Below are 26554 nucleotides of genomic sequence, written 5' to 3'. Positions count from 1 at the left end.
AGAAAAGGAAACCACCGGGCACCTCCTCCTTGTACATGACCCGCCTAAAGAACACACCAGCTGCTACCCTGTCTGAGGAGGAAGTGTGTGCGTTCCACGCTCTCCTCCAATCAGAGCCCGCTCGCTTTCACCCAATCTACAGGCGACGCTGGTGACGTGCCCTCACCCGGAAGCGGAAGTGTGCAGTGGCTGTGCAGGACGGAGGCCCTGGGGGCCCGCGGGGAAGATGCCAGTTGCCGTGATGGCGGAAAATCCGGTGTGCTATCAGAGGCTTCTAGAACAGTGCGAGGAACAGGAGCTGGAGGTGTGAGACGTGTCCTCAGATGTCTGTAGGAAGAAGGGGGATGTATTCCCTGTCTGTGGAAGTTCTGTGTTCAGGGGGGGGGGCAGACTGTGGGAGTTCACACTAAGGTGACCCACATATGTAATAGCAGAGCTCAGGGATCCATAGCAGCCTGTGAGAATTGATCTGTCAGTGTGTGACTTCAGTACACTGAGCTCTGGGTGGTGATCGGTGTGCACTGTACTGTGTGTTATCCTTTCACCAGATTTACTCCTCTTCATGAACAGGCCATTTCTTGCGATTCAGCACTGCGTTACTTTAAATAGGAAGTAAACCCTCCTCTGACACTTTTACCTATAGGTAAGCCTATATTAAGGCTTACCCATAGGTACTGTAAATATCTCCTAAACATGCACTGTTTAGGAGATATTTACCTTACATGCAGCCAGTGACGTCACTGGCGCATGCGCTCTGAAGGAACGGCCGCTGGTGCCGTTTCTTCAGAGCCCCGTGCCGTGACTGTCGGCTCCCGCGCGCGAGAGTGACGTCACCACGGCTCCGGCCAATCAGATTGCCGGATGCCGCGATCCCCGAAGACTGGCGACTGGACACTACAATTCAGTGTTTGGCTGCCTCTGAACGCAGCAGCTGATTCCCTTCATTTGCTCATCTGAATGAGGCTTGATTATAATTTTTTTTTCTTTTTGTTTCAGATAGAGTAGGGAATTGTGAAAACCCGTCAAGCTGTTTTTTTTTGCAATTTTCCACTGGGGAGATTTCCTCCCACTTCATGGCCTGGAGGTGCAACAGGAAGTGGGAGTATTTCTCCCCAAAGTGAAGGGAAATTTTATCTTGGACAGTTGTCACTGGAACATTTGTCCCCATTGGATGATTTACCTCACCTATAGCTAAGGTGACAACTGTAAAAGTTTTGATTTCCCCCTCCATTTCAGTCTCCGTGACAGGTCACAGGTCAATTAGAGAGCTGAATTTTCCCAGCAGGATCACCGCCGGCAATAAAAACTTGATATAGGGTCACCCTTCCCTACGGATAAAATGTTATCTGTATATTATTATACAGGATTTATATTAGGGATGCACCGAAATGAAAATTTTGGACCGAAAATGCAGGATGCCCTTGGCCGAAAACCGAAACCGAAAATGACTTTTTCCCCCAAAAATTTTTTTAAAATGGATAGAACAGGGGCATACACCAAAAACAGGCAGGCGTACACCTGTCGCTGCCACCCTGTCACAGTATATGTACTGTGATGGGTTGGCAATAGGTTAATTTAATTACCAATGGTATTTGTATTATGCAGCATGAGGGGGGTTAATGTATTGTCACTGCTGGTCACTATTAGTGACCGACCAGTGGCAGGTAATTAACCCCTTTGTGCTGCATTAGTGCAACCAGTGTTAATTAACACTGATACTGGTTGCACTAATGCAGCACAAAGGGGTTAATTACCTGCCTGGTCGGTCACTAATAGATGAGTGACCTGCAGTGACAATACATTAACCCCCTCATGCTGCATAATACTAATATCATTGGTAAGCTGCCTCAGCTCCCCCCCCATCTCCCCCCACTCCCACTGCCTCAGCGTCCTCCTCCTCGGGTGTCCTGCATTCAAAAGTCCTGCCTCTGGCCGGCGGCACCGCCTCTCAATGACGTCCCTACTACGATCTGTGCATTATGAATGGACATACCAGGTCGGGGGGCGGGGCGAGCGGCCGCTATAGAGAGAACTAATGTGATCCTTCCTGTCAGCTCAGCACGTCTATGTGTGAATGAGAACAGAACTGAGCTGACACCGGGCGGGGGGCGGGCGGAGCGCCGCTATTAGCTATAACTATGTGAGAGCTTCTCTTCCTTGTCAGCGGAAATACATGCCTGTCAGTGAAGAGAAGCTCTCACATAGTCACAGCTAATAGCGGCCGCTCCGCCCGCCCCCCCGCCCGGTGTCAGCTCAGTTCTGCTCTCATTCACACATAGACGTGAGGTGCTGACAGGAAGGATCACATTAGTTCTCTCTATAGCGGCCGCTCGCCCCGCCCCCCGACCTGGTATGTCCATTCATAATGCATAGATTGTAGTAGGGACGTCACTGAGAGGCGGACGGCCGGCCAGAGGCGGGACTTTTAAAACCTGCCCTGCGCTGCGCCCTCCTCCTTCCCCACGGTGGCCATATTTTATTTTCGGCACTGTTAACCCATTATCGGCTGAAATGAGAGAGGCTCATTTTCGGCCGATAATTTCGGTGGCCGAAATTTCGGTGCATCCCTAATTTATATAGCTCCAACAGTTTGCACAGCACTTTACAAAACATAAACTTTAAATGTTTTTTTTCTATCTGCAAACATGAAACAAAATAAATTTGTGCACAAAGCACGTTACTTAATAGATGTATCTAGTTGTGAACAGGTGTTACTGTTCTCCATGGGTAATGAGTGTCGGGTCCCATTGACCCTACAATGTGCATATTCAGATTATCTCTCCTTGCCCTCTCTACATTGCTCAGCTTCTTTTATCTGTTTCTGTTGTCCAGGCTCCTGGAGGTGTGGCTACTCCCAATGTCTACAGCCAGCTGCTGGTTCTGTATCTTTTACACAATGATATGTAAGTGGTATAGTCACTTTATTTTCTGTATTAAAAGTTTTTTTTATAATAAATTAGATTTACATTTAATGCTTTGTGCCTTTTTATAGGAATAATGCTCGTTATTTGTGGAAAAGGATCCCACAGCCTGTTAAATCTGTAAGTATTACCTTTTTTTTCCACACAAATGGTTAATTATTATCCGGGTTTGTCATGAAGTAATGTAGCAAGGGGAAAACTATTATAAATGGCAAATTTACAAAAACAAATCTATTTTGGGGCCCTCTTAAGTCAGGGGGAAAGGGGTTGTGTTGGGGTGCTGTAGGGGAACTGGCAACAATAGAAAAATTACTTTTTTGCAAACTTCTGAACTTTCATCTTGATCTCTTTATAACGGATTGAATGCTTGTTCACAGTGGATGACTCGCTAATAAGCCAAGATCAAGACATCTCTGAAGTTTGCCTCCTTTAAAGTGATCATAAGCCCACTGAAGTGACTAGCCTCAGGTGACACACAGTGAGAAAGCAAATCCTCTTACATAAGCTGTACCTGTTTATCTGCAGCCACCCTCTTCTTCAGCTTTCTAAAGTACACAGATCAGATGGTAGCCTCATAGGGAAACATGCAAATATGAAAAGACAAAATGAGTGTTAAGTACCTGTTTACACCAGAATGTAGTGCAGGAAACTCACCTTTCTCGCACCCCATTTTAACCCCACTGCAGTTGCGATCTGCAGCCGGTGTCAATATTAATGACACCTCAAACATAGTCCACAAGTGCAGTGCAATTGCCTGCACCCGATAACATGGTACAGAAATACCATGCGATCTGGTTGCAGTAGGTTTTTTAAAGTAGTGCATGCTCTAAGTTTGGTGCAGTCCAGTGCTATTCAAACCATTTAAAATGACAGGGCTCAAATCAAACTGCACTGCACCACATGGGAATCACACAGGAACATGCAACACGTTACTGGCGTGAACCGGCCTAAAAATCCCTACCACCCTCCTCATCCTCACTTTCTCATAAAGGTACGGACTATCACCAGCATGCACGAGGGAAATTTATGATAAAGCAAAACAACCAGAAAAACAATAAAGCAGAAAATATGGGTGGAAATATAGACCGGTGTCATGGAAGACATACAGAAATACTCTTTCCAGTATGTTTAACTGGTTTTCTCTAATCGTCTTCCAGGACAGCTACTTGAGATGATAAACAAGAACTTGTCCTACCTTAGGGAGTGAAAACAGCCTTTAAAACTTTCAAAACTTGGCTAGATATCTATTCCACTAACGCTTCACCAAAGCACAGGTTGTAGACCACTTCATAGTTTTGGAGATCTCATCTCAAGAGCCTGCTGCACTTATGGCCCACAAAGTAACCAAAGACCTTGTGGACTTAGCCAGAGTCTGGTGACCTATGCTACAATGTGCAGAAAGGGTTGCTTCCCTAATCCATCTGGTTTTGGAACCTTGGAAGTCTTAAGGCCCTTATTCTGGCAATAAAATAGAACTAGAAGGGGACTAGTGATTTTTAGACCTCTTGAGAAAAACCCTTTCAATCCACCCCAGATACCCAGGGACTGGCTGAAAACTGTATTAAACAGAAAAATAAAAATGTGATATATTGCAGCTCACCAATTCTTAGATGTGATGACTGCATTTGTTTTCTTTTTTCCTTTTATTTTCAACTGATGTTCCAGCCAGCAAGACTGTTTTTTGGGTTTAACACTACTTTAAGGATTAACCCATCTTTTTTGAATGGGACCTTATTTTACAGGGTTTGAAAGTTTCCTATCCCCCTAAAGCATGCAATGGCTAATAGTGACATCATCTTTAGGGTAGAAATTTTGGAGAACACTCCCAAATGAGGTCAGAGGGGTTCTTTAGTCAGGACATACAGATATAACCGAGTTAAATTCCAGAGAGCAAAATCCTTAATCTGGTGTGTGCAGCATTATCTGAATAAAAAGAAAAACTCTTGAAAAAGGGGATCCTCTGACAACCTAGCTAACAAGCAAGATTGAAATTTGTACCTGAACGGTATTAGATGGCAAACCCTTATCTACCTCAACTTGAAGGAAGTCTGGGATTGCAGGTATTGAACAATAAACCCTGTTTATCGTTATCATGTTCCAAGTAAAAATTGGCTTCCAAATTTAGGATATATTTTCCTTGTAGTCTAATTTATTCATTTAAAGAGGGGTATGAATTTCTGTCCCAGAGATTACACTTTCTATTTCTCAGAATTCTCTGCTCTGTTTCCTGGCTGTCAGATGAACAAGCTGAGGGCTTAGGTGTACAGTACTACCAGACTTTGAGACAGGGGGATCTAGCTGAATCAGTAGAACTCCTGGATGAGAGATTGACAGAGACATGCTGGTTGAGAACCAACTTCTTTGCTGCCATGGTGCCACTAGAATGATCTGTACCATGTCCTGAAGAATCTTCCTGATCAGAAATGGTAGCAAAGAAAAAAGAATAAAAAGCATACCCCAGTCTGAAATCTGAGTGTTCATCCCCTGAGTTAATGACTCCCTCTCTACGGGGAACAACAAAAAAGCTGGTGAACAGGGTTTAAATCAAATGGAAAGAAGTTCCCACTGGGGGTGCAACATCCAAAAGGTCATGGGTAAACAGCAGTTATACAGTAGTAGTAGTAGAGGGTGCATAGTGCATCCATATCGCCCACTTCACATAAAACTTATCATATTTGTCTCTGCATCTGGCCATGATATCATTCACCATTTTAATCCACCCACCCCGAATCGGGATCTGCGCAGTCTTCCAATATATGGGAATTAGGCGGCGGGCCGCATTCAGGTGATGTGGCATAATACTCTTCCTGTAACGTCTAAGAGGAATGGATTGCACATGCAGGAGGAAGTGCACAGGATTGTCCCGCACATCTTCATCTAGAATGGGCTTCACCTGCGTCCGGATGTCCTGCCAGAAGGGTCGCAGCAACGGGCACTCCCACCAAACGTGGAGGAAAGTACCACGCTGCCCGCAGGCCCGCCAGCACAGATCCGAGGCACCAGGGAAGATCTTTGCCAGTCGGGCTGGGACCCTATACCATCTGGCCATGATTTTATAACCGCTCTCCTGCATCTTCGTATCAACCATACCAAACCTGCCATACCGATCCCGTAGTGTCCCCAAGGGGAGGAGCTTCCCGCCTTGGATGAACCGCCCACAGCGAATTTCTCCATCCCGTGCCCATGTCCCAAAGAAGGAGAGATCCTCCCAGGGTGCGAACCACAGGTACCCCCCCCAAGAGGGTCAGGGGGGACACTGGCTGGGAGAGCGACAGCCTCGCGTTTAGAAAAGCTACTGATTTAGCAACGAACTTCAAAGGATTCCTGAATCTGATTAGGTGCAATACCAGATAAGAGAATATTGTTAAGTCTTTCAATATACACATCCAGGTCTTCTGCCTACAGGTGAAAGCCATAGCAGTGCCTAGAGAAAAAGCAGAACCATCTCAAGCTCTTATCAGCAAATATTAGGTTTTCCTACACATTTGATTCTTAAAGTGTTGTAAAGGCAGAAAGTTTTGTATAAGATCTTTGTTGTTTTAATAAAAAAAAAAAAAAAAAGCCTTTACAATCACTTAAATCAGAACCAGAATCCTCTAAAAGGCTAAAAAGGAAGGATATGCATGCTTAAACTAAGCACAAACAAAACATTCTAAATGCAAACCCCTATATGCATACAAAAGGCCTGGGCTTTCCTCAGGCAGCGAAGATCAAGCGTGGCTGAACACAGGTAGACAGAAGGCCAAATGGCAGGAACTGCCCCCTGCTCCTCTGGCCAGAAAGAGTGGGACCCCCTTGCTGTATAAGCCGCTTGCTGAAAGGGGGGCGTCACCTGTGTCCTGTAAGTGCATCACCTTACAGATGCCATTTTGGTTCACCCCAGTCTGGACCATATGCCCATTTTACCAAAACGCAGATCAGGAATCACCAAACCACCCCAAGGACAGGCAAAGTGCATGCTTTTTATTAAACAAAACTAAAGGTACAAAACAACTGCAAACAGACAGGAGCTTTATTGCAGAAGAGACATGCTATTTCACTTCTGCAATAAAATATACTTACATGCCTACTAGCAGTCCTATTTAGAATGTACATGAATCTTTAAGTAAGCAATAACGCCATGTTGCTTCTTTTTCTTGATCTATTTGTTTTAATGGTATAGAGCAGACGTCAAGAAACTTATGCTTGAGGGAGCCGTAATAAATCAAGTTCTCTTGACACCTGTATCTTCATAAACTGGGTGCTTAAAAAGGAGATTGATAAAACTGGACACTTGAACAATGTACCCGACTGTCCCGTTCACATTGCAACCTAATAAAGGAAAGTAAGCAAGAGGAATCTCACCCTACCTATCGTAAATTCAATTTAAGAAATCCCTAAAATTTTCCCCGTATTAAAAAAAAATATATATGTATATATTTTTTTAGATTCCTCTTGTTCCAAATTGTATTGTAACTGAAATGTCTGCCTTCATTTTGTTGAGCGCTGCGCAAACTGTTGGCGCTATGTAAATCCTTTATTATAATAATAAATATATATGTGTGTATGTTTGTGTATGGGATAGACCGATATCGTTTTTTTTCAGGGCCAATACTGATATTTTGGTCACAATGTATCGGTATCGGCCGATGTTTTGTACAATTTAAAGTTTTGAAAAATAAAGACAATTTTTGAAACAAATCTGGTACTGAACATGTTAATTTTTGTTTATAATGCTTAATGGCTGGCTTGCTGGCACCCTGTGGGAGATGGCTGTCTGGCACCCTGTGGGAGATGGCTGTCTGGCACCCTGTGGTGGCTGGCTGTCTGGCACCCTGTGGTGGCTGGCTGTCTGGCACCCTGTGGTGGCTGGCTGTCTGGCACCCTGTGGTGGCTGGCTGTCTGGCACCCTGTGGTGACTGGCTGTCTGGCACCCTGTGGTGGCTGGCTGGTTCAGGGCCTGTGGGTGGCTGGCTGGTTCAGGGCCTGTGGGTGGCTGGCTGGTTCAGGGCCTGTGGGTGGCTGGCTGGCTTGCTGGTACAGGGCCTGTGGATGTGGGTGGCTGGCTGGCACCGGTGGGTGGGTGTATGACTGTGATACACTTCCGCGGGACTAGTCCCGACTCCAGACGAGGCTGTCCAAGGCGAGGAAGGTGGCCTAAGAAGGCAGAATGAGGTCATAAAAATATCGGCCAGTTTCGGGAAAGTACATATCGACCACCGATATGACGGCCTTGCCGATAATCGGTCTATCCCTAATAAATAAATAAATATTATATACAGCCCTCAAATTTTCCACTCGCCTGCTCGCATTTTGCGAGTGGAAAATTATGTAGGGCAAGCTCCGGGAGCCGCTCAGGGGAAGAGAGGAGAGGAAAGCCGGTGGATAATGACAGCGCGCAGATCATCCTGTAACAGCTTTAATTGTAATTGCCGGGCGCTCGCCGACACACACAGTCCTGCCTCCTAGCCCGGCTTCTTTGATAGAAACATAGAAACATAGAATGTGTCGGCAGATAAGAACCATTTGGCCCATCTAGTCTGCCCAATATATCTGAATCCTATGAATAGTCCCTGGCCCTATCTTATATGAAGGATAGCCTTATGCCTATCCCATGCATGCTTAAACTCCTTCACTGTATTTGCAGCTACCACTTCTGCAGGAAGGTTATTCCATGCATCCTCTACTCTCTCAGTAAAGTAATACTTCCTCATATTACTTTTAAACCTTTGCCCCTCTAATTTAAAACTGTGTCCTCTTGTGGTAGTTTTTCTTCTTTTAAATATGCTCTCCTCCTTTACCGAGTTGATTCCCTTTATGTATTTAAACGTTTCTATCATATCCCCTCTGTCTCTTCTTTCTTCCAAGCTATACATGTTAAGGTCCTGTAACCTTTCCTGGTAAGTTTTTTCCTGCAATCCATGTACTAGTTTAGTAGCTCTTCTCTGAACTCTCTCTAGAGTATCTATATCCTTCTGGAGATATGGCCTCCAGTACTGCGCACAATACTCCAAGTGAGGTCTCACCAGTGATAGACAGAACACTTGGCCAACCAGGACGTGTGACGTCTATCAAATGAGCCGGGCTAGGAGGCGGGACTGTGTGTGTCGACAAGCGCCCGGCAATTACAATTAAAGCTGTTACAGTGGGATGATCCACGCTCTGTCATTATCCGGCCAGCAGTGGCATACCAATGGGGGGTGTCCAGCCGGTACTCGCGCCGATCATCTCCTCATTGAAATAAGATCTAGCACACTTGGGGATGCTACAGCATGTCTGCATGCTCTGGATCCCTGCGTGTATATATGCAGACATGCTTTGAACGTCTGACAGTTAACTGGCAGTGACCCACTGTGTTTCTCTGCATGCATGTGACTCAAAAATGGCATCAAAAAGGTAACACGTGCGTTTTCTTGCTGCGTTTCCAATGCATTTTAAGAGGGAGGTGCATTTTTGGTGTGGCTTTTTTTTTTTAACTGACTGACAAATGCAGCAAGCATTTAAAGGGAAGCATTTTTCGTGAGCTTTTCTTGGGCTAATTGGGGTGCCGATAATGGGTGACAATAAATTCATTTTCATTTTAATTCATGATGTTAATTAAAAAGTAGAATAAGTATAAGAATAAGTTAATTTACTGATATTTGTGGGGAAATGCGTGTGTGTATTTTACAGACACCGCTTTGTATATGTACTGCTGTAGTACTGTAGTGAATCTCTACCTTATGACTCCTTCACTTTTTGTGGTGTTTTGTTATTCTTCTGTGCTAGTATGTTTGGACAGCCAATAGTCTCAGGGATTTAGTTGATTACAGTCCTTTAGGGGTTTATATCAGTCATTGTGAAATTATTTCTTTCAGATTTACCACTCTGAGATCTGTGTAATTCCTGAGTGACCCCCCTCTGCTGCTCAGCATTCACATTGTAGGTCATAGCCTTGTAATTACAGATTCATCTGATTTCAGCATAACATTGTGAAAAGAAGATAAATCTAGCCCAAATATTAACAAAACTGTCATACTTTGCTGTCCAAGTTTACAGCACAGAAGTTGCACACACACCATGGCAAGCCCTTTGATAAATGAGGGACAGATGGCTTTATGCTATATATCAGCCGGATTCTGTTCTTGGCTTTCTTGATAACATCTCTCTTTTTTGTGTTTCTGCAAAGCATGCATTGCTCTGCTTGGGGGCTCTGGGCTTGTGTGATGGTTATTTGAGTCCTACAACCCTTAAATAAAGCATCTGGTGCTTATTAGAATGTATGTCTAAGCTTGTTACTGTGCATAAACACAGCTTTGTTTTTTTTCTATGAAGCTTTTATATTTAATTATACAATGCCTGGCTCCTAAAATTTACTCTGGCCCCTCACTTGGATTAATTTGGCCATATTGCTATATTTGCCATTTATGATTGGTTTTTAAGGGATTCCCTTTTAAATGGAACAGTGCAAGACTATTTCACAACATTGCCATTTCAGTCAAAAATAAGATCTCACTAAGAATGCTGTGGCAAGCAAAAACTGGTGGTATATCCATTTATATATATTTAAAATACAGTTCTATTTGGACTTGGTCCTCTGCTGTAGTATACGGGGGTCTCAGTGTAACCTAAAAGGTGATTTTTGGATTGGTAACACATAATTTTATATTAAAGTGAACAAACATTTAAGTTTGTGTCACTGGGTATACTTGTTAATTCATTGTTTATCTGATTTACCATTTTTCTCTTTAGGCCAATGCAGAGATTGGTTGGATTTGGGAGGTAGGTCAGAAGATCTGGCAAAGAGACTTTCCAGGAATATATACCTCCATAGCTGCCCATCAGTGGACTGAAAACATACAGCCAGTCATGGAGGCAGTAAGAGGTAAGGTTCCTTTTCAGCTGTAGTCAAAGTTTCCAATTTCTTTGGTCTTATTTCTGTACTTGCAGTATGTCACAAACTACCAAGTAGAGTAGACAGTGAATCAGCACTCACTATCAGTGATGGAGATCAAACGCATACAATGTGTCATTCAGAGTAAAATAAATAACCTAATAATGAAACAAAGTTAAGTCCATACAGTCCTAGTTGATACTAATATCAGGGGAAAAGTTCCGTAGATGAATGAATCCTTTAGCTGGAGGGATTGTCTGCCACACCATCATTGACAGCTCCTCAATCAGGAAGTGGGAATCTCCTCAAACAAGACAAAAAGACAGCAATGGAGGGTGCCAGGTGATATTATAAAACCAAATAAGCTTTAATAAAAACTTTTACATCAAGATAACTCTTGAACAGCATATAGGGATGGTGCAGATGGCAATTTAGAGACACAGCTGTCACGATCAGATAGAAGACTGCTGGCCCACATGGTTAGCCTGATAAAGGAGGCAGGGCCCCGGAAACGCGTTGAGGCCTACCCCCTCCCTTGTCTGTGCAACAGCTTGTGTCAGCTCTGACAGCAGTGTGCGTGAGCTCCAGACGCCACTGGTAATTCATCCTAACTCGGCAGGTCCAAGTGTGTGGGCCAGCGGTCTTCCATCTGATCATGACAGCTGTGTGTCTCCATATGGCCATCTACATATGGCCATTCCTGTATGCTGTTCAAGAGTTACTTTGATGTAAGTGTTTTTAATAGCTTATTTGGTTTTACAATCTCACATTCACCTGGTGCCCTTCATTACTGTCTTTTTATTTCCGTACTTTAATGTCAGTCTAAGTTTTTACTTTTTGGTTTGGCAAATGCCTTTACCACTGTATCTGAATTGTGTTGTAGCCAAACCTTGAACTCCAGCTAAATACACGACTGAAATGCGTATTTTTACATGATTTTACCAGCCAAGGAATTAAACATTCTTTTCAGCCAGCCTTGAGCCTCAAGCGGCCCTGCCAAACAACCTTACCAGGTCTAAGACCTCTATTTACTGTAGGGAAGCAGTACACATTTGCTCAAAGCCCCTCTTTGGCTTGCTGATCCGATAATGAGGGAGCAGTAACACACTCATGAGGTCATCCGTCTGCTTTAACCTCCTGGAACAGCGTTATCGTGACAACGCTTTGTAAAACAAAAGAGGCCTATTTGGCTTGGATTACTGACCTTCATTCCGAAGGGATTACAGCTGTGGTGAGCAGTACAGGAAGCATAACGTAGTAGAGCCGCCTTTTCACAGAATATATTCACATCTCATTCTATCACATATGCCAAAAATAAGGGAATGGATCCTCATTGCAGAACAGTGGATGGAGCCATGCAAATTAATCCTTTTCGATCCATGGCCCACTATCTATACAGAACTACTGGTGTATAGCACAGATACAGCCAAAAGCCGGCCATACATGGGTCAAATTCCGAAAGAATTGTCTTTCAAAAATCATAGCTAAGAATTTTTGTTCAAATTTCCCACCATTAGTGAGCCGGAGCAACGGCCGATTTTCATGCCAGCCATCAAATTTGAGTAATCTGACACGCTGGAAGTTTTTTAAAAAAGGAATGAATTTCTAATCAATGATGGGAGAATTGTGCGAGAATTATAATGGAAAAAGAAATGCGCAGTGCGAGCTATGACCTGGAATCAGCATGAGGTGAAATTGAAGGCTTGGCTGGTTGAATTTTACAATCGATGGTGGCGCCATCGGATCACAAAACAAACTCAATTTCTGATTTTCAAAAGAAAATTTGTTTGGAATTTGACCCATGTATGTCCTGCATAATCCTTTGGAGCCATTTATTCCAAACTGCACACAGCTGTTTCAGGCTTATTGGTCATCATCATTGCAGTGTATGGAAAAAGTGGCTTCTATAGAGAGAGGTTTAGGGGCTAGTGAGTAAGAATATACTAAATGTTATAGTTAGAAGGGACTAAAGGAACCAAAAAGACTCCATTAAGATAGTTCGGAACGCCATAGAGCCTTCTTATAACAGAAGGTGTTCACATGTTCAATTTGATCACATAACCCAAAATAAGGGAAGTATTTCTCATCTCAGAAAAGTGGGTGGAGCAATTCACATCATTGACACCTTGTCAATTGGCCTAGTTTACATCAGCATTTATGTGGACTGGGTAAAAATGGAACATTCTATATTTAAATGCAGGGCAACACACACTAACACGCTACAAGATGTGCCATTCACATCAGCCTAGCAAGGTAAACGCTTGTCAGCTAAGGTGTGTTCTGCGTGTTTAAATCCAGTCTAATGCATCATGGCAAGCTGTGTGCATCTCATTCCCCTGATATAGCACAGAGGAAGCCTGATAGTATACATCCATTTATTCCAAACTGCACATAGCTGCTTCAGACTTGTTAGTCATCATCAGTTTAGTGCAGTGTCTCTCAACCTTTAAAAATTATCAAAAATCTTGAGGCACCCCATTCTAAAAATGTAAAAACTATTCTAATAGTTTTACATAGTGCAGGAACATTAACACAAGTAGCATACCCAACATTGGAGCTGATTTATTCTTACAAAGCAAATACACTTTTGCATATTGGTACCGACTAGTATTCCAATGTTTCTCTGATAGAGGCAGGGGAGGGTCAAACAATGATGTTACGCAGACGACTGACGTCCTCTATATCAACTGATGATGGAATTGGTTGTTAGGATGCTAGAAGGCTGTAATGGTGCACAATGAAAACCTGTGTCTTTGTGTAACTTGTAACTAAAAGGCAGCCTTCATTCACTCGCCGGCTTGAATACAATTTTGGGGCAATTTTTTAGGCATTTTGCCAAGGCACCCTGGTTGAAAAAGGCTGGTTTAGTGTAGAGAAACAATGGCTTCTTTGAAATGGTGAAGGACTTTTATATTGGTTTCTTTAGTGCCTTCCCAACATAACTTTCTCGGTTTTACTTCTTGTTGGTCCTCAACTCTACCCCGTAAAAGCCATGGTTTCCATACATTTACTGCTATGGCACTTTTCCACTGCAAGTACCTGCTCGGCTCTACTCGGCCCTGCTTGGCCCGGTTTGCTTTTCCACTGCTGGTACCGCATGGTACGGTGTTGGAACGGTTCAGTACGGTTTGGTATGGTTTGCTTTTCCACTAAAGTAGTACTAAAGTTAAGTGGGTGGGATAACAACGGGGTGGGTGGGATTCTCTGACCAATCAGTGGCTAGTAGTTACTGCATGCAAAGGATTGTGGGATATGGTACCGGTATGGTACCTCTTGGAACCACAATCGAGGTGGTACTGTTTTTGAGAGCCGTACCGTTCGGGTTCCATGCAGTGGAAAAGCGCTGCCGTACCGAACCGTTCCTACACCGTACCATGCGGTACCAGCAGTGGAAAAGCATAAAAGCGAACCGAACCGTTCGGTTCCATGCAGTGGAAAAGCGCCATTAATGGCCAACAAGCCTGAAACAGCCAGGTGCAGTTTGGAATAAATGACTCTATAATATTAGGCTAAATCTGTGCTTATCGACAGCAGTTCTGGATGTACAGTTAGCCAGTGATGAAAAAAGAAATAACATTGCTCTGCTCACGATCTTGAAATGAGGAATAATTATTTTATTTTTGATTAAGTAAAGGAATGAGACGTGTGAATACCTTCTGTTCTAGAAGGCTGTAATGGTCTATGTACTGGTTCAATGGGACTTTCTGGTTTATATAGTCCATTCTCACCCTTTACTTCTGAGTTATATTTTTTTAGGAAGCTAACATAAAAGAATTATTCAGAAACAGCTAATTTTAAAAATAGTTTTGGTGACTATAACAGAATGTAGTTGTTTTTATATGTGCTTTGAGCAATAATGATGCAGTTGCAAAAAAAAGTTATACACCTCTGTGCTCGAGCAGTATAAGTATACTGTACCTCTTTAGTTTTAAAGTGTATATTCAATTTTGGCCACTGGAGGGAGCCCCTGGCTTACATATAACTTGAACAGAAAACATTACTTCAACTGATCTTGTTTAAAGTACTATAAAATACGAGCTGCAGATTAGTGTCTGTAAATGTTTGAGATCTTTTTGTGTATAGAATCAGTTTTCTTATGTTAAAAAAAAAAATGTAATTATTTAAAAGTAGATTATCGTGGTGATTTTATATTCTGCCTCTTCTCTATTGTGGCGTTCTACTACTTTGAAGTTCCAAAAATCTTCTACATTCTTCTTACATTTCCTGCTAAATCTATGGCAAAGGCTGTTACTGGAAATCAATAAACACTGCCTGGTGTTGTGGTAGGGTATAGGGTGATTGTAAAGGCTAAAGTTTTTTTTTTTGTTTTTTTTTTACCTTAATGAATTCTCTGCAAAGGTAAAAAGAAACCCTTTGGGTGCAGCTCCCCCCGCCCAATTGTTTACCTGAGCCAATCCCAGTCAAGTCCAGTGCTGTGCTGTGCCCAAGAGCAGTGGCGTTACTCTTTCTCTCCCTTCTTACTGGACTCAGTGAGGTTAGCGACAGCCATTGGCTCCTGCTGATGTCAATCAAATCTAGTGATGCGGGGGCGAGGCTGAGCCACACAGTGTGTGGCAATAAACACACACACACACAGTGCAGTTTAGGAGCGAGCCCACATGAGTAACCCCCCCAGCAAGCAACTTGCTGGAGAGGTACTCAAAAGCAGGAGTAGCCAGAAGCTTCAGTGGGGGACCCAAGAGGATTGGGGCCGCTCGGTGCAAAACCATCGCACAGAGCAGGTAAGTAGAACATGTTTGTTTATGTTTAGGGAAAAAAAAAAAAAAACTTTCGTATCCCTTTTAGTAACCAATAATTAGATCTTTCTCTGTGTTTGATTTTGAATTCCTGAGCAATCTTGCAATCCTGCTGTTCAGTGGAGGTGAGCTGGATCAGACCGCTAATGGCGAAAGGTGTCAGCACATACCACTTACTTTTGCATCTGTCCCTGCAGCGCCCCTGAAATAAAAATAGAAATAAGCAAACAGTGACTTTCTGATGGCTGTTGGTGTCTTAGGGAAATGCACCCTTTCCCAGTGCCCATGCTAAGCCTGGTCACTCAGGCATATTGGACAATGCATTTTGCAGGTAACAGGTAATGCTGTTCATTGGCAGGAAGTAGATGAACTGTAGGAGTTCTCTGGGTCCCCTGCACTGATAGAAGTAATTGTAAGTAGTAATAATGTGCTGTCAGCTGTCTGATCCTGCTGCTCATTTAGAACTCCACTGGCCCAATGTTTGCTCTAAAGTTATGCACTTTGCCTTCTAGTTTTTCTTCTCTAAATCTAACTTTCACATGTACAGCAATGGAGGCATTGAGATAATGCATACTCCAAATTTTATCTCAGTGTTTGTATTCCAATGTGTCTTGTAAGCAGAGGTGTATTATTGCATAGGAATGAATGGGCTCTGTGCAAGCCACAGTACACGTTTTTTCTTTTTTCTTCTTCTTCAGATGCCACACGAAGGCGAGCTTTTGTACTTGTATCACAAGCATACACATCAATTTGTGCCGATGATTTAGCAGCATTTGTTGGACTTCCTGTTGAGGAAGCTGTGAAAGGTGGGTTGTGAATAACAAAAGGCTAAGTATGAGCGTGTTCATGTCAAATCATTTCACCAATGTGAAAATGCCGCTTCTCACTTCCATGAGTTTTTTTCTGATAATAGTTACTGTACAGATTTTCAGCCCCTAGATGACATGGGTGCATAATCACTAGCCATTAATTAAAACAGAATTTCAGCTTACCCCCCCCCCCCCCCCCCAACTAGCCTTAAGACTGTTGCCTCCTTACAGTTATGCTGACTAACCTGTGTAGATGTATATAAGATGTATATACTTACATATTGTCAGGCCATTCTGTTTCAGTCATGTGATCTCCTGAGTCAGCTAGTGGCAGCTGCAATGAGAAAAAAAGAGAAGGCTTTGATAATGGCTAGTAAAGCCTGGAGCAGTGGCATTACCCATAGGTTTCAACTGGCCTTCCATTTTTGATGCTTCCTCCTCTCCCTTGGATCTGCTCTGGCTGACACAGGAGCTGGATCATGTGACCAGAGCAGCCTGAAAATAGGTAAGTATATACACTCACTGACCACTTTATTAGGTTCACCTTTCTAGTACTGGCATGGGCCCCCTTTTGCCTTCATAACTGCCTTAATTCTTTGTGGCATAGATTCAACAAGGTGTTGGAAACATTCTCAGAGATTTGGTCCACATTGACATGATAACATCACGCAGTTGCTGCAGATTTTTCGGCTGCACATCTATGATGTGAATTGCCTGTTCCATCACATCCCAAAGGTGCTCCATTGGATTGAGATCTGGTGACTGTGGAGGCCATTGGAGTACAGTGACCTCATTGTCATGTTTAAGAAACCAGTGGTGAGATGATCTGAGCTTTGTGACATGGTGCATTATCCCGTTGGAAGGAGCCATCAGAAGATGAGTACACTGTAGTCATAAAGGGATGGACATGGTCAGCAACAATACTCAGGTAGGCCGTGGCGTTGAAACAATGTTCAATTGGTAGTAAGGGGCCCAAAGTGTGCCAAGAAAATATTCCCCATACCATTACACCATCAGCCTAAACCATTGATACAAGGCAGGGTGCATCCATGCTTTCATGTTGTTTACGCCAAATTCTGACCCTACCATTGAATGTCGCAGCTGAAATCGAGACTCGTCAGACCAGGAAACTTTTTTTCATTCTTCTATTGTCCAATTTTGGTAAACCTGTGCAAATCGTAGCTTTACTGGCTGGAGTGGCACCCAGTGTGGTCTTCTGCTGCTTTAGCCCATCTGCTTCAAGTTTGGATGTGTTGTGCTTTCATAGATTGTATTCTGCATACCTTGGTTGTATCAAGTGGTTATTTGAGTTACTGCTTCTTTGCTATCATCTCGAACCAGTCTGCCCATTCTTCTTTGACCTCTGACATAAACGAGGCATTTTTGTCCACACAACTGCCGATCTTTTTCGGACCATTCTCTGTAAACCCGAGAGGCGTGAAAATCCCAGTAGATCAGCAGTTTTTGAATTACTCAGACCAGTCTATCTGGCACCAACAGCCATCTTGCATTCAAAGTCCCTTTAAATTAAATTCCCTTTTTTTTTTCCCCATTCTAATGCTTGATTTGAACTTCAACGAGTCGACTTCACCACATCTAGATGCCTAAATGCATTGAGTTGCTGGCATGTGATTGGCTGATTTAGCAATTTGTGTTACCAAACAATTGAACAGGTGTACCTAATAAAGTGGCCGGTGAGTGTACATCTTTCTTACACAAGTTAGTTAGCAGAGGTGTTAGGAGGGGGAAGCTGGAATCCCACTTTCAGGTAGCTCTATGTCACATGAATCTATAAGAGACATGTCAGCTTTACCAAGTTGCAATATTTACCTTTTTTTTTTTTTTACCTCTTTCTTGCTATAATTAAAGTGACAGTGAATATAACTGGCAGCCTAAGCAGCCTTGATGACATGGTATGTGGCTACCTATCATTACTGCAGAAAGTTTACTCTGCCCCATGTACACCCATTATGTGCGCACCATTCAGTGCTGCAGTAAGGATCATGTGCCTCTGTCAGAGAATGGAAGTTCTTGTGATTTTATTGGACTGGCCGAAAGAACCTTGGTATACATTTATTTGAGTGTGTACAGAATGTATGTATGTATATATCATTTTTTTCCCTATTTTTTTTTCTAAGTGTGTGGCTACGTTGCCAGAGAGAGAGAGATAGTCTATGGGTATGTGTATATATATATATATATATATATATATATATATATATATATATATATAATGTATGTTTATAGGAGGCCCAGCACAAAACTGACCACAGTGTGTTCTCCTGCTTAGTGTGGTCAGTTTTTGATAGGAAAGCAGAGGAACTGACAGGAACAACACAAAGTAAGCAATGCAAAGAGAAGAGGATACTTTTTCATACAAGTACGTGGTACAGTAGCCACATATCAGGAATATGAAATGTTGAGTTTACATACTCTTTGATATGTTTTGGTAAAAATGACATTGTGCTGAATACATTCATCTAAATGGAAAAAAATGCTGTGCTTTTTTTATTTTGATCTTTTATTTATTACATGGAGAGACAGGGCTAGCATTTCACATACATGGTTTTAGAGTTATGTAAAGTTAAAAGCTTGTTTTTGCATACTTTTTCCATTAAATTTTCCTTACTTTGTTGATACGTTTCCATGGTGCTGGTGAAAACCGCTTTTCTCCTAGTTATGTTTTTTTACACAGCAGTAGGAAGATCTGTGCCTCACAAAGCCTAAGTAAAAAGCTAGTGGTACTCCTTGCCTGGTGCTACATGTGCAGAAAGAATGTCAGGAAAAGCACAAACGGATCACACAAACTGAATTGTAATACTGATTTTGGAGAACTGGCATTTGATTTGGAAATGTTCCCTTAGATCGGCCCTCTGCATGAAGTTCATAAGTAAATTTCGCACATATAGGTTTTTTTTTTTTATAGACTTCTTTAGAGCCTTTGTTGGGTGATTGTCCATGGGAGGGCCAAGGACTAATATGAAATCTGAGTCCATCTCTGAAAGCTACACTGCTCAGGGGGACTGTGTTCACACGGGCTTCAGCCTGTATAAGAGCAGTAAGAACACCAAGCTTTTGAGAAGCTTCAAACTGCTTTCTTGAAGCCTTTACACCCCATTCACACCTGTGCAACCTGTCATGTCGACTTTGGACATCTAAGTCACATGACAAGTCATATTCCGTCTTTTCCAATGATAACCGTTCATATAGGGGCAACTATTAGTCGTTCATGCACTACTTTGGTCTGACTTTCTTGCAACTTGAGGGCCATAGACTTCAATAATAACCCTCAAAAGTTGCATGAAAGTCATACCTGAATTTTTTACATGCAACAGTGAATCCAACTTTGCAGAGGGACATCAAGTCACATCCAAGTTGCACCTATCCAAAGTTGCGTCAAAATTGCACCCCAAAGATACATGAGTCATACAAGTGTGAATAGAGCCTAAAGGTACATTTCAGCTCAAGTTTATAAATGGTAAAACTGATCCTAATGGACTGACTGTAACTTTAAACTAGATCTAGCAGTCTTCAGCAGACTTTCAATAAGCTTCAAGTCGTGCCTGCATATCTCCTCCTGCAGTTAACTAAACTAATGTGCCACAGTTCAGGTGCCATTCAAAATAAATGGCACTGCGATGCGTAAGATGCATTACCCTGCATTGCCACAACACAATGACGTGAATCCAGTGTTTTCACGGAGTCGCCATGGATACTTGTATAAATGAATAGGTATTCATGACCTCACCTTTTCCTTGGCTTTTCACTGTCTCAGAATAGATGATTTCAGAGTCAGACCAAAGCTGGCCATACACGTATGTGTGTGTGTGTGTGTATAGATACAGATATATATATATATATATATAGATAGATAGATAGATAGATAGATTTTTTTTTTTTCGTTCTGACTGCGGGCTATTACAGCTATACTACGCAGGTAGATGAAGCTGCGGCTGTTGCATTTTGACAGCCCGCCCCGCCGACTATCAAAATAGCCAAACAGCAACTGCGTCTGATTTGATACAGCCACAGTTTACCTGACAATTTTCTTCCAGGCTTCTTCAGTTTTTTAATCAAGGGGTGTCAGTCTGGAGGGGATTTACAGTGTCACCCACAGGAACCAGCTGAATATAGTTTGTGTGGACCTTTAGATTTTACATAGTACAAAAATTTTTGACATGCAATAACTTTTTTTTTTTTTTTTTTAGGAGTTCTAGAACAAGGTTGGCAGGCTGATTCTGCCACACGTATGGTAATGCCGAAGAAACCAGGTAGGTGGAGACTTCGGTGCAATGTGTGTGTAATTTGCGGGCTCAATATTCTACCTTTTTATCTTTCACCTTGACATGAATTGCTATCTTTCTACAGTTCTATTATTTAACTTTAGTTCTGGATTTCTTAATTAACATCATTAGTTTTGCATGTTTTGCTTTTGACTGCCTGCTTTGTGCAGCTAATAAAAAAACTTGGCAAATGTTGCTTTTTATTTTAAATAAAGGCAGCTTCTCAGAATCACGAGGAATGAGGTCACATCCGCCGTCTTCCTTAATTTAAACCACTTCTAAAAATAACCCACAGTTTTTCTCTCACAGTCTGAGCTGGAGGGAGAAAGGCTTTAAATGTTCTGTTCATAATTTCCTAAAGCGCTGCAGGTCTTATTGGAGGTGGGGGGGGGGGGGGGGTGATGTGTAGAATGGTAACACTGTGTACATTTTGGGCGGGAGGTCAGAGTGACGGTTTGTTCTGCTTTCCACACAGATTCTGCTCCCCTGTCTCTGATCCCCAACGAACAGCAGCTGGCGAGACTCACTGACTACGTGGCCTTCCTAGAGAACTAGCATCCCCTTCCAGCCTGACATCAAGAATGCAGGAAGCTGAGGGAGCTGCAGGCCGGGGATTCTCTGCACTTTGTTGCCCGTACCTCCAAATCCTCACATTTTATATACTCGTTACAGGCTGGGCAAACACCTCAGCTGCTTCAGGACTGAAAGGGTTAATGTGGGAGGGAGAAGGCACCAACGGGCCAACTTGAAACTTGGCTCGGCTCGTTAACCGATTTGCTGCCAGGAAGACTTTGTAATCATCTACACAGTAATTTGTCAAAAGTCTCTCTGGCAGAAAATCGGTTTTAGTTATTTTACAGAAGTTTAGCAATAGATACTTGCTTTCAGTCTAATATGACTTAGGGTAGTCTGTTATTGAAATGTCCTATTCTAGCTGTTTTACTGAAGTGAGATTTTCCAGACTTCTTACTAGTAGTGGAATATATTAGCATCTCATTTCCTCCTAGTAATTACAGACATGTGGAACTTTCTGTTGGCTGTTTTCATAGTGACACCGCATGTGTCACAAGGTTCTTGGACAATCGGGCGTCGCCATTTCTCAACCCTTCTGTTTGGTTATATACTGGCCAGTCAGTATATGGAATCTTTTGCGAAAACGTTGTCATCGTATATAGAGGAAAACAGTGACTTCTGCTTGTGTCACAACAGGGAAAGTGAAGCTAAGGATGTGATGCTGGAACATTCAGCTTATTATCCAACAATCTGTCCTGCCAAGACCACCCACTTCCTGTTTACAAGCAACAATTGGTTATAGATCTGTTTTAAAGGGTCAGTCCACCCATAACATATGGCAAAGGATAGGTGCTGGTGATTTTATCCAATTGCTGGCTCTGTTTTGAGGACATTAGTGATGAGATATTCTTTGGTAGGATAGCCTACTGTCATCCCCTGCTTTGGATTCTTACAGGTCCTCTTATTTCTGGACAAAGTCTCTCAGTAATACATGATCTAAGTATTTCAAATCACAGTCCAACCAAAAACTGAAAACGATGTTATGGGTAGACTGCTCCTTTAGTGATGCATGGAATTGCCATCAGGAAAAATGTTTGCATTATGCCTAATCCCCAACATAGCAAGTACATTTGTCTAATAGCTGAAAGAATATCAGCAAAGAAGATGGAGCGAATGGCACTTCAGGGTTATTGTCCCTCCAGACACTGCATGGAAGGCAAAGCGGTGTTAATTTTGTGAACTTGTATTTTGATCTTGAAGATCTTCCAAGAATGACCCATTAAAATATGTTTATTACACACAGATGTTTATTCTTTTTTTTTTTTTTTTTTTTTTTTGTAAAGCAGAATTTGAAACCAGTCTTGAAACCATGTTCCACGCTCTTCTGTCTCTGCCAATCTTATAGAATTGCTATAGGGAGGTATACAGGTGCATCTCATAAAATGTCATCAAATATCAATATATCCTCAAAAAGTTTAATTTATTTCAGTAATTCAATTCAAAAAATGAAACTGGTATATCTTATATAGATGTGTTACACACAGAGTAATATATTTCAAGCATGTCCTTCTTTTTAATCTTGATGATTATGGCTTACAGCTAGTGAAAACTCAAAATTAGAATATTAAATAAGACCAATAAAAAAAAGGATTTTGAATACAGAAATGTTGGCTTAATGAAAAGTATGTCCATGTACAGTATAGTATGCACTCAATCCTTGGTCAGGGCTCCTTTTCCCGGAATTGCTGCATCAATGCAGCGTGGCATGGAGGCGATCAGCCTTTGGCACTGCTGAGGTGTTATGGAAGCCTAGGTTGCTTTGATAGCGGCCTTCAGCTTGTCTGCATTGTTGGGTCTGGTGTCTCTCATCTTCCTCTTGACAGTACCCCACATATTCTCTATGGGGTTTAGGTTAGGCAAGTTTGCTGACCAATCAAGCACAGTGATATCATGATAATTAAACCAGGTATTGGTACTTTTGGCAGCGTGGGCAGGTGCCAAGTCCTGCTTGAAAATGAAATCAGCATCTCCATAAAGCTGGTCAGAGAGAAGCATGAAGTGCTTTTATGAGATCCACCTGTATACTTAATGGTGGTAGGCTTAAAAGCTCCTCTGTCATTTAGTGGTATGTTATATGTGGTATGACAGAGATTTGTGGTGGCTCTGATTGCAGTACAGCAATCCAAATGCATAATGTTGTGCAGATTATTATGTTTTTTTAATCGCCTTTTTGTGTTTTTAGGCGTGACCACATTTTGAATTCAGATATACATGTAATTTTTGTTTAACTGTTAAGATTTTTTTTTTTATATAATACATTTTAGAAACCTGAAGTTACCCATACTTATTAAAGCTGAGAGCTCCAGGCTAACAGCTAAATACTGTACACAGATGGAATATGGAAAATAGAAAGAATGCTCACTGACCTAGTTCAGTCACATAAAAATTTTTAATGAGTAAAATAATCCATTATATTCACAAGGCGAGAATATTCACAAGCGTAGAATACAACCCACACCGGATGCATGTCACTCAGGTCTGGTGTGGATTGTATTTTATGCTTGTGAATATTCTCGCCTTGTGAGTAAAATAATTATTCTTACGTTATTTATTAAAAATGTTTATGGTAGTGCACTAGGTCGGTGCGCCTTCTTTCTATATTCAATGTGCAGTTTGGTGTCCCTGCACCCAATAGGACAGCAAAGTCATCCTGCATCCATTGATGATCACAGTCGTGGATTACTCCGGCTGGTCCTATCTGGTAGTTCATGGTGGAAGTTTCCATCCACTCTGGTCTGACTGCCAAGAGGAGTTCTTCATCCTAGCGCAGACTTGGTTCAATTTATAGATGAAATGTGGTTTCACCTGCCAAAGGAGATTTGTGTTTGCTTTTCTGTCCATCCAGGTCTACAGTACTCTGTTACACAGCTCAGCCTTACCTTTTTGTATTGCATAGTTGTACAGGCTCCTCACCTGTACTAAAATTGCTTACTCTGGTTTGACTGTACACTGGGAGCATTGTGTGTGTGTGTGTGTATATATATATATATTGTGTGTGTAATTTCTGCTCATCCAGCCAGTTTACTAACTGCATAGTAAATGAACAGTAGACTGCTGACGTCCTCTCTCTGCTCACGCTTCAATCTCCTTTGTGTTACTTGTCAACACATTTGCACTCAGAACACATAATTGGCTCCCAGTTCTTTTGCATCCTTACTCCATCTGAGTCCACCTGTGAAGGATAGTTCAAAAGGCTGATAACAAGTCAATTTTCAGGGGATTACTCCTTTATTTAGGAAAATACACAGAACAAATACAAAACCACATCATTTTGTGTCTTTCTTTTTCTGCCTGGATTTCAACTTTAATGTAAACCTATATTTTGCCCATGCTGGTTAAACCTGCAGCCAGAGCGCACATTAGTTGGCAATAATTTCAGCTGCGGGGAACACAATGAGGTTGATTTAATAAAACTGCAGATTCCAAAATCTGGAGCAGCTCTGCATAGCAACCAATCAGCTTCCAGGTTTTTCGTCAAAGCTTAACCCATAGGCCTAAGGCTAAAAAATAAAAAAAAATCCTAATGCCTAAGCACACTTTTGCAATTTTGACATGTTAGTAAAACTGTACATATCATCTCAACTACTTTGTGCCTCCAGGTGAATTATATACCTTGTGTTTTTCAGGACAAATTGGGCTTTCATTTGGTAGTAAATGGGAATGGATGGCTCCTGCTTTTTTTTTTTTTATTAAAGGAAATCTAGCCTAAAATAGTAAAAGTAAAATTTAGCTGTATATTTCTTGTTCTTACTATAACTTACCACCAAAGAACAAAATGAATTCTCCGGCTCCTGATGATTGCAGCAAAAAGTAATAGCACATATGTGTATGTCAGTTGCTGTTTGTTTATAGGAACCCAATATGCTTGTGACGGTATCAGATTTTCATGCTGCGATTAATTAAGGTTTTGCCACGGTATACGGTATTATCACGGTATTCTATTATTAAATTTGGTTCACTTATGCACATTATTATATAGTCAGTCAGTACAGACTCTGTGAACCAGGCCTAAAATAGGTCATCAAGCAGTGTCTGGCCTAACTGGTGATAACTGGTCCTGGCGCTCGGCTCCGATCCGATGGCCTGGTCATTAAGAGGGCAAATCCTTGTGGTCAAGAAGTGGTTAAACCTGAAGGAGGTGTTGTTTATAAATTAATTTACTATTGCTTTAGGCCTGGTTCACATGTATGCGGGTTGGTGGTTCACATGTATGCGGGTTGGCGGCCCACATTTGCACAGGCATAGCAGCCCATTGATTTGAACGGGCTGCTATGCCCTCATTTTCCGCAGAAAAAAGGTGCATGCAGCCCGCATACATGTGAACCAGGCCTAAAGCAATAGTAAAGTCATTAATTGGTTAAACCTGCAGGAGGACCGGTGTTTTTATCTATTAATGACTTTACTATTGCTTTAGGCCTGGTTCACATGTATGCTGGTTGGGGGCCCACATTTGCACAGGCATAGCAGCCCATTGATGTGAATGGGCTTGAGCTGCTATGCCTGCGTTTTCAGCTGAAAAAAGGTGCATGCAGAATTTAAAAAGATGCAGTGGCCATGAAATCCATCCTTCTTTTGCACCATGCGACTTACCTGCCGTTGCTGCACATGCAAACTGTTTTTAAAGGCCGTGCCCACGTATACAAAAAATGCAGAAAGCTTGCCAGAGCAGGAACTGCAGGTTAGTCGCATGGTGCAAAAGCAGGATGGATTTCAAGGCCACTGAATTTTAAAAAAATGCTGCATGCACCTTTTTTCTGCGGAAAATGAGGGCATAGCAGCCCGTTCAAATCAATGGGCTGCTATGCCTGTGCAAATGTGAACCGCCAACCCGCATACATGTGAACCGCCAACCCGCATACATGTGAACCAGGCCTAAAGCAATAGTAAAGTCATTAATAGATAAAAAACACCGGTCCTCCTGCAGGTTTAACCACTTCTGGATCGCAAGGATTTGCCCCTTTAAAGACCAGGCCATCGGATCAGAGCGCCAGGACCAGTCATCACCAGGTAGGCCAGACACTGCTTGATGGCTATATAATAATGTAATGTGGGCTGCTATGCGTATGTGTGTGTGTGTGTGTGTGTGTGTGTGTGTGTGTGTGTGTGTGTGTGTGTATATATATATATATATATATATATAAATAAATAATTAGAGCTGCACGATTCTGGCCAAAATGAGAATCACGATTTTTTAGCTTGGAATAAAGATCACGATTCTCTCACGATTCTCTGTGTAACAAAAAAAAAAAATTGGGATAACTTTACTGTTACGTTTTTTTTTTTTTTTATTCATTAAAGTCTATTAATTGTGTTTGAAAGACTGCTGCGCAAATACAGTGTGACATAAAATATTACAACA

General features: G+C 42.1%; 1 protein-coding gene across 1 annotated transcript; it reads left to right on the top strand.

Annotated features, from left to right (window-relative positions):
- The first annotated feature begins 154 nt into the window (after positions 1-154).
- COPS8 (COP9 signalosome subunit 8) lies at positions 155-22434 on the top strand. Its single transcript, XM_082261947.1, has 7 exons — positions 155-304; positions 2833-2903; positions 2993-3041; positions 10632-10764; positions 16229-16336; positions 20548-20610; positions 21098-22434. Exons 1-7 carry the CDS (start codon positions 227-229, stop codon positions 21175-21177), a joined length of 582 nt encoding a protein of 193 aa, XP_082118073.1. The 5' UTR covers positions 155-226; the 3' UTR covers positions 21178-22434.
- The last annotated feature ends 4120 nt before the right edge of the window (positions 22435-26554 follow it).

Source organism: Pelophylax lessonae (assembly GCF_965119305.1).
Source record: "Pelophylax lessonae genome assembly, chromosome: 6".
Lineage (NCBI taxonomy): Eukaryota > Metazoa > Chordata > Amphibia > Anura > Ranidae > Pelophylax > Pelophylax lessonae.
Note: the sequence above shows the minus strand (reverse complement) of the source record. Positions and strands in the feature narration are given on the sequence as shown.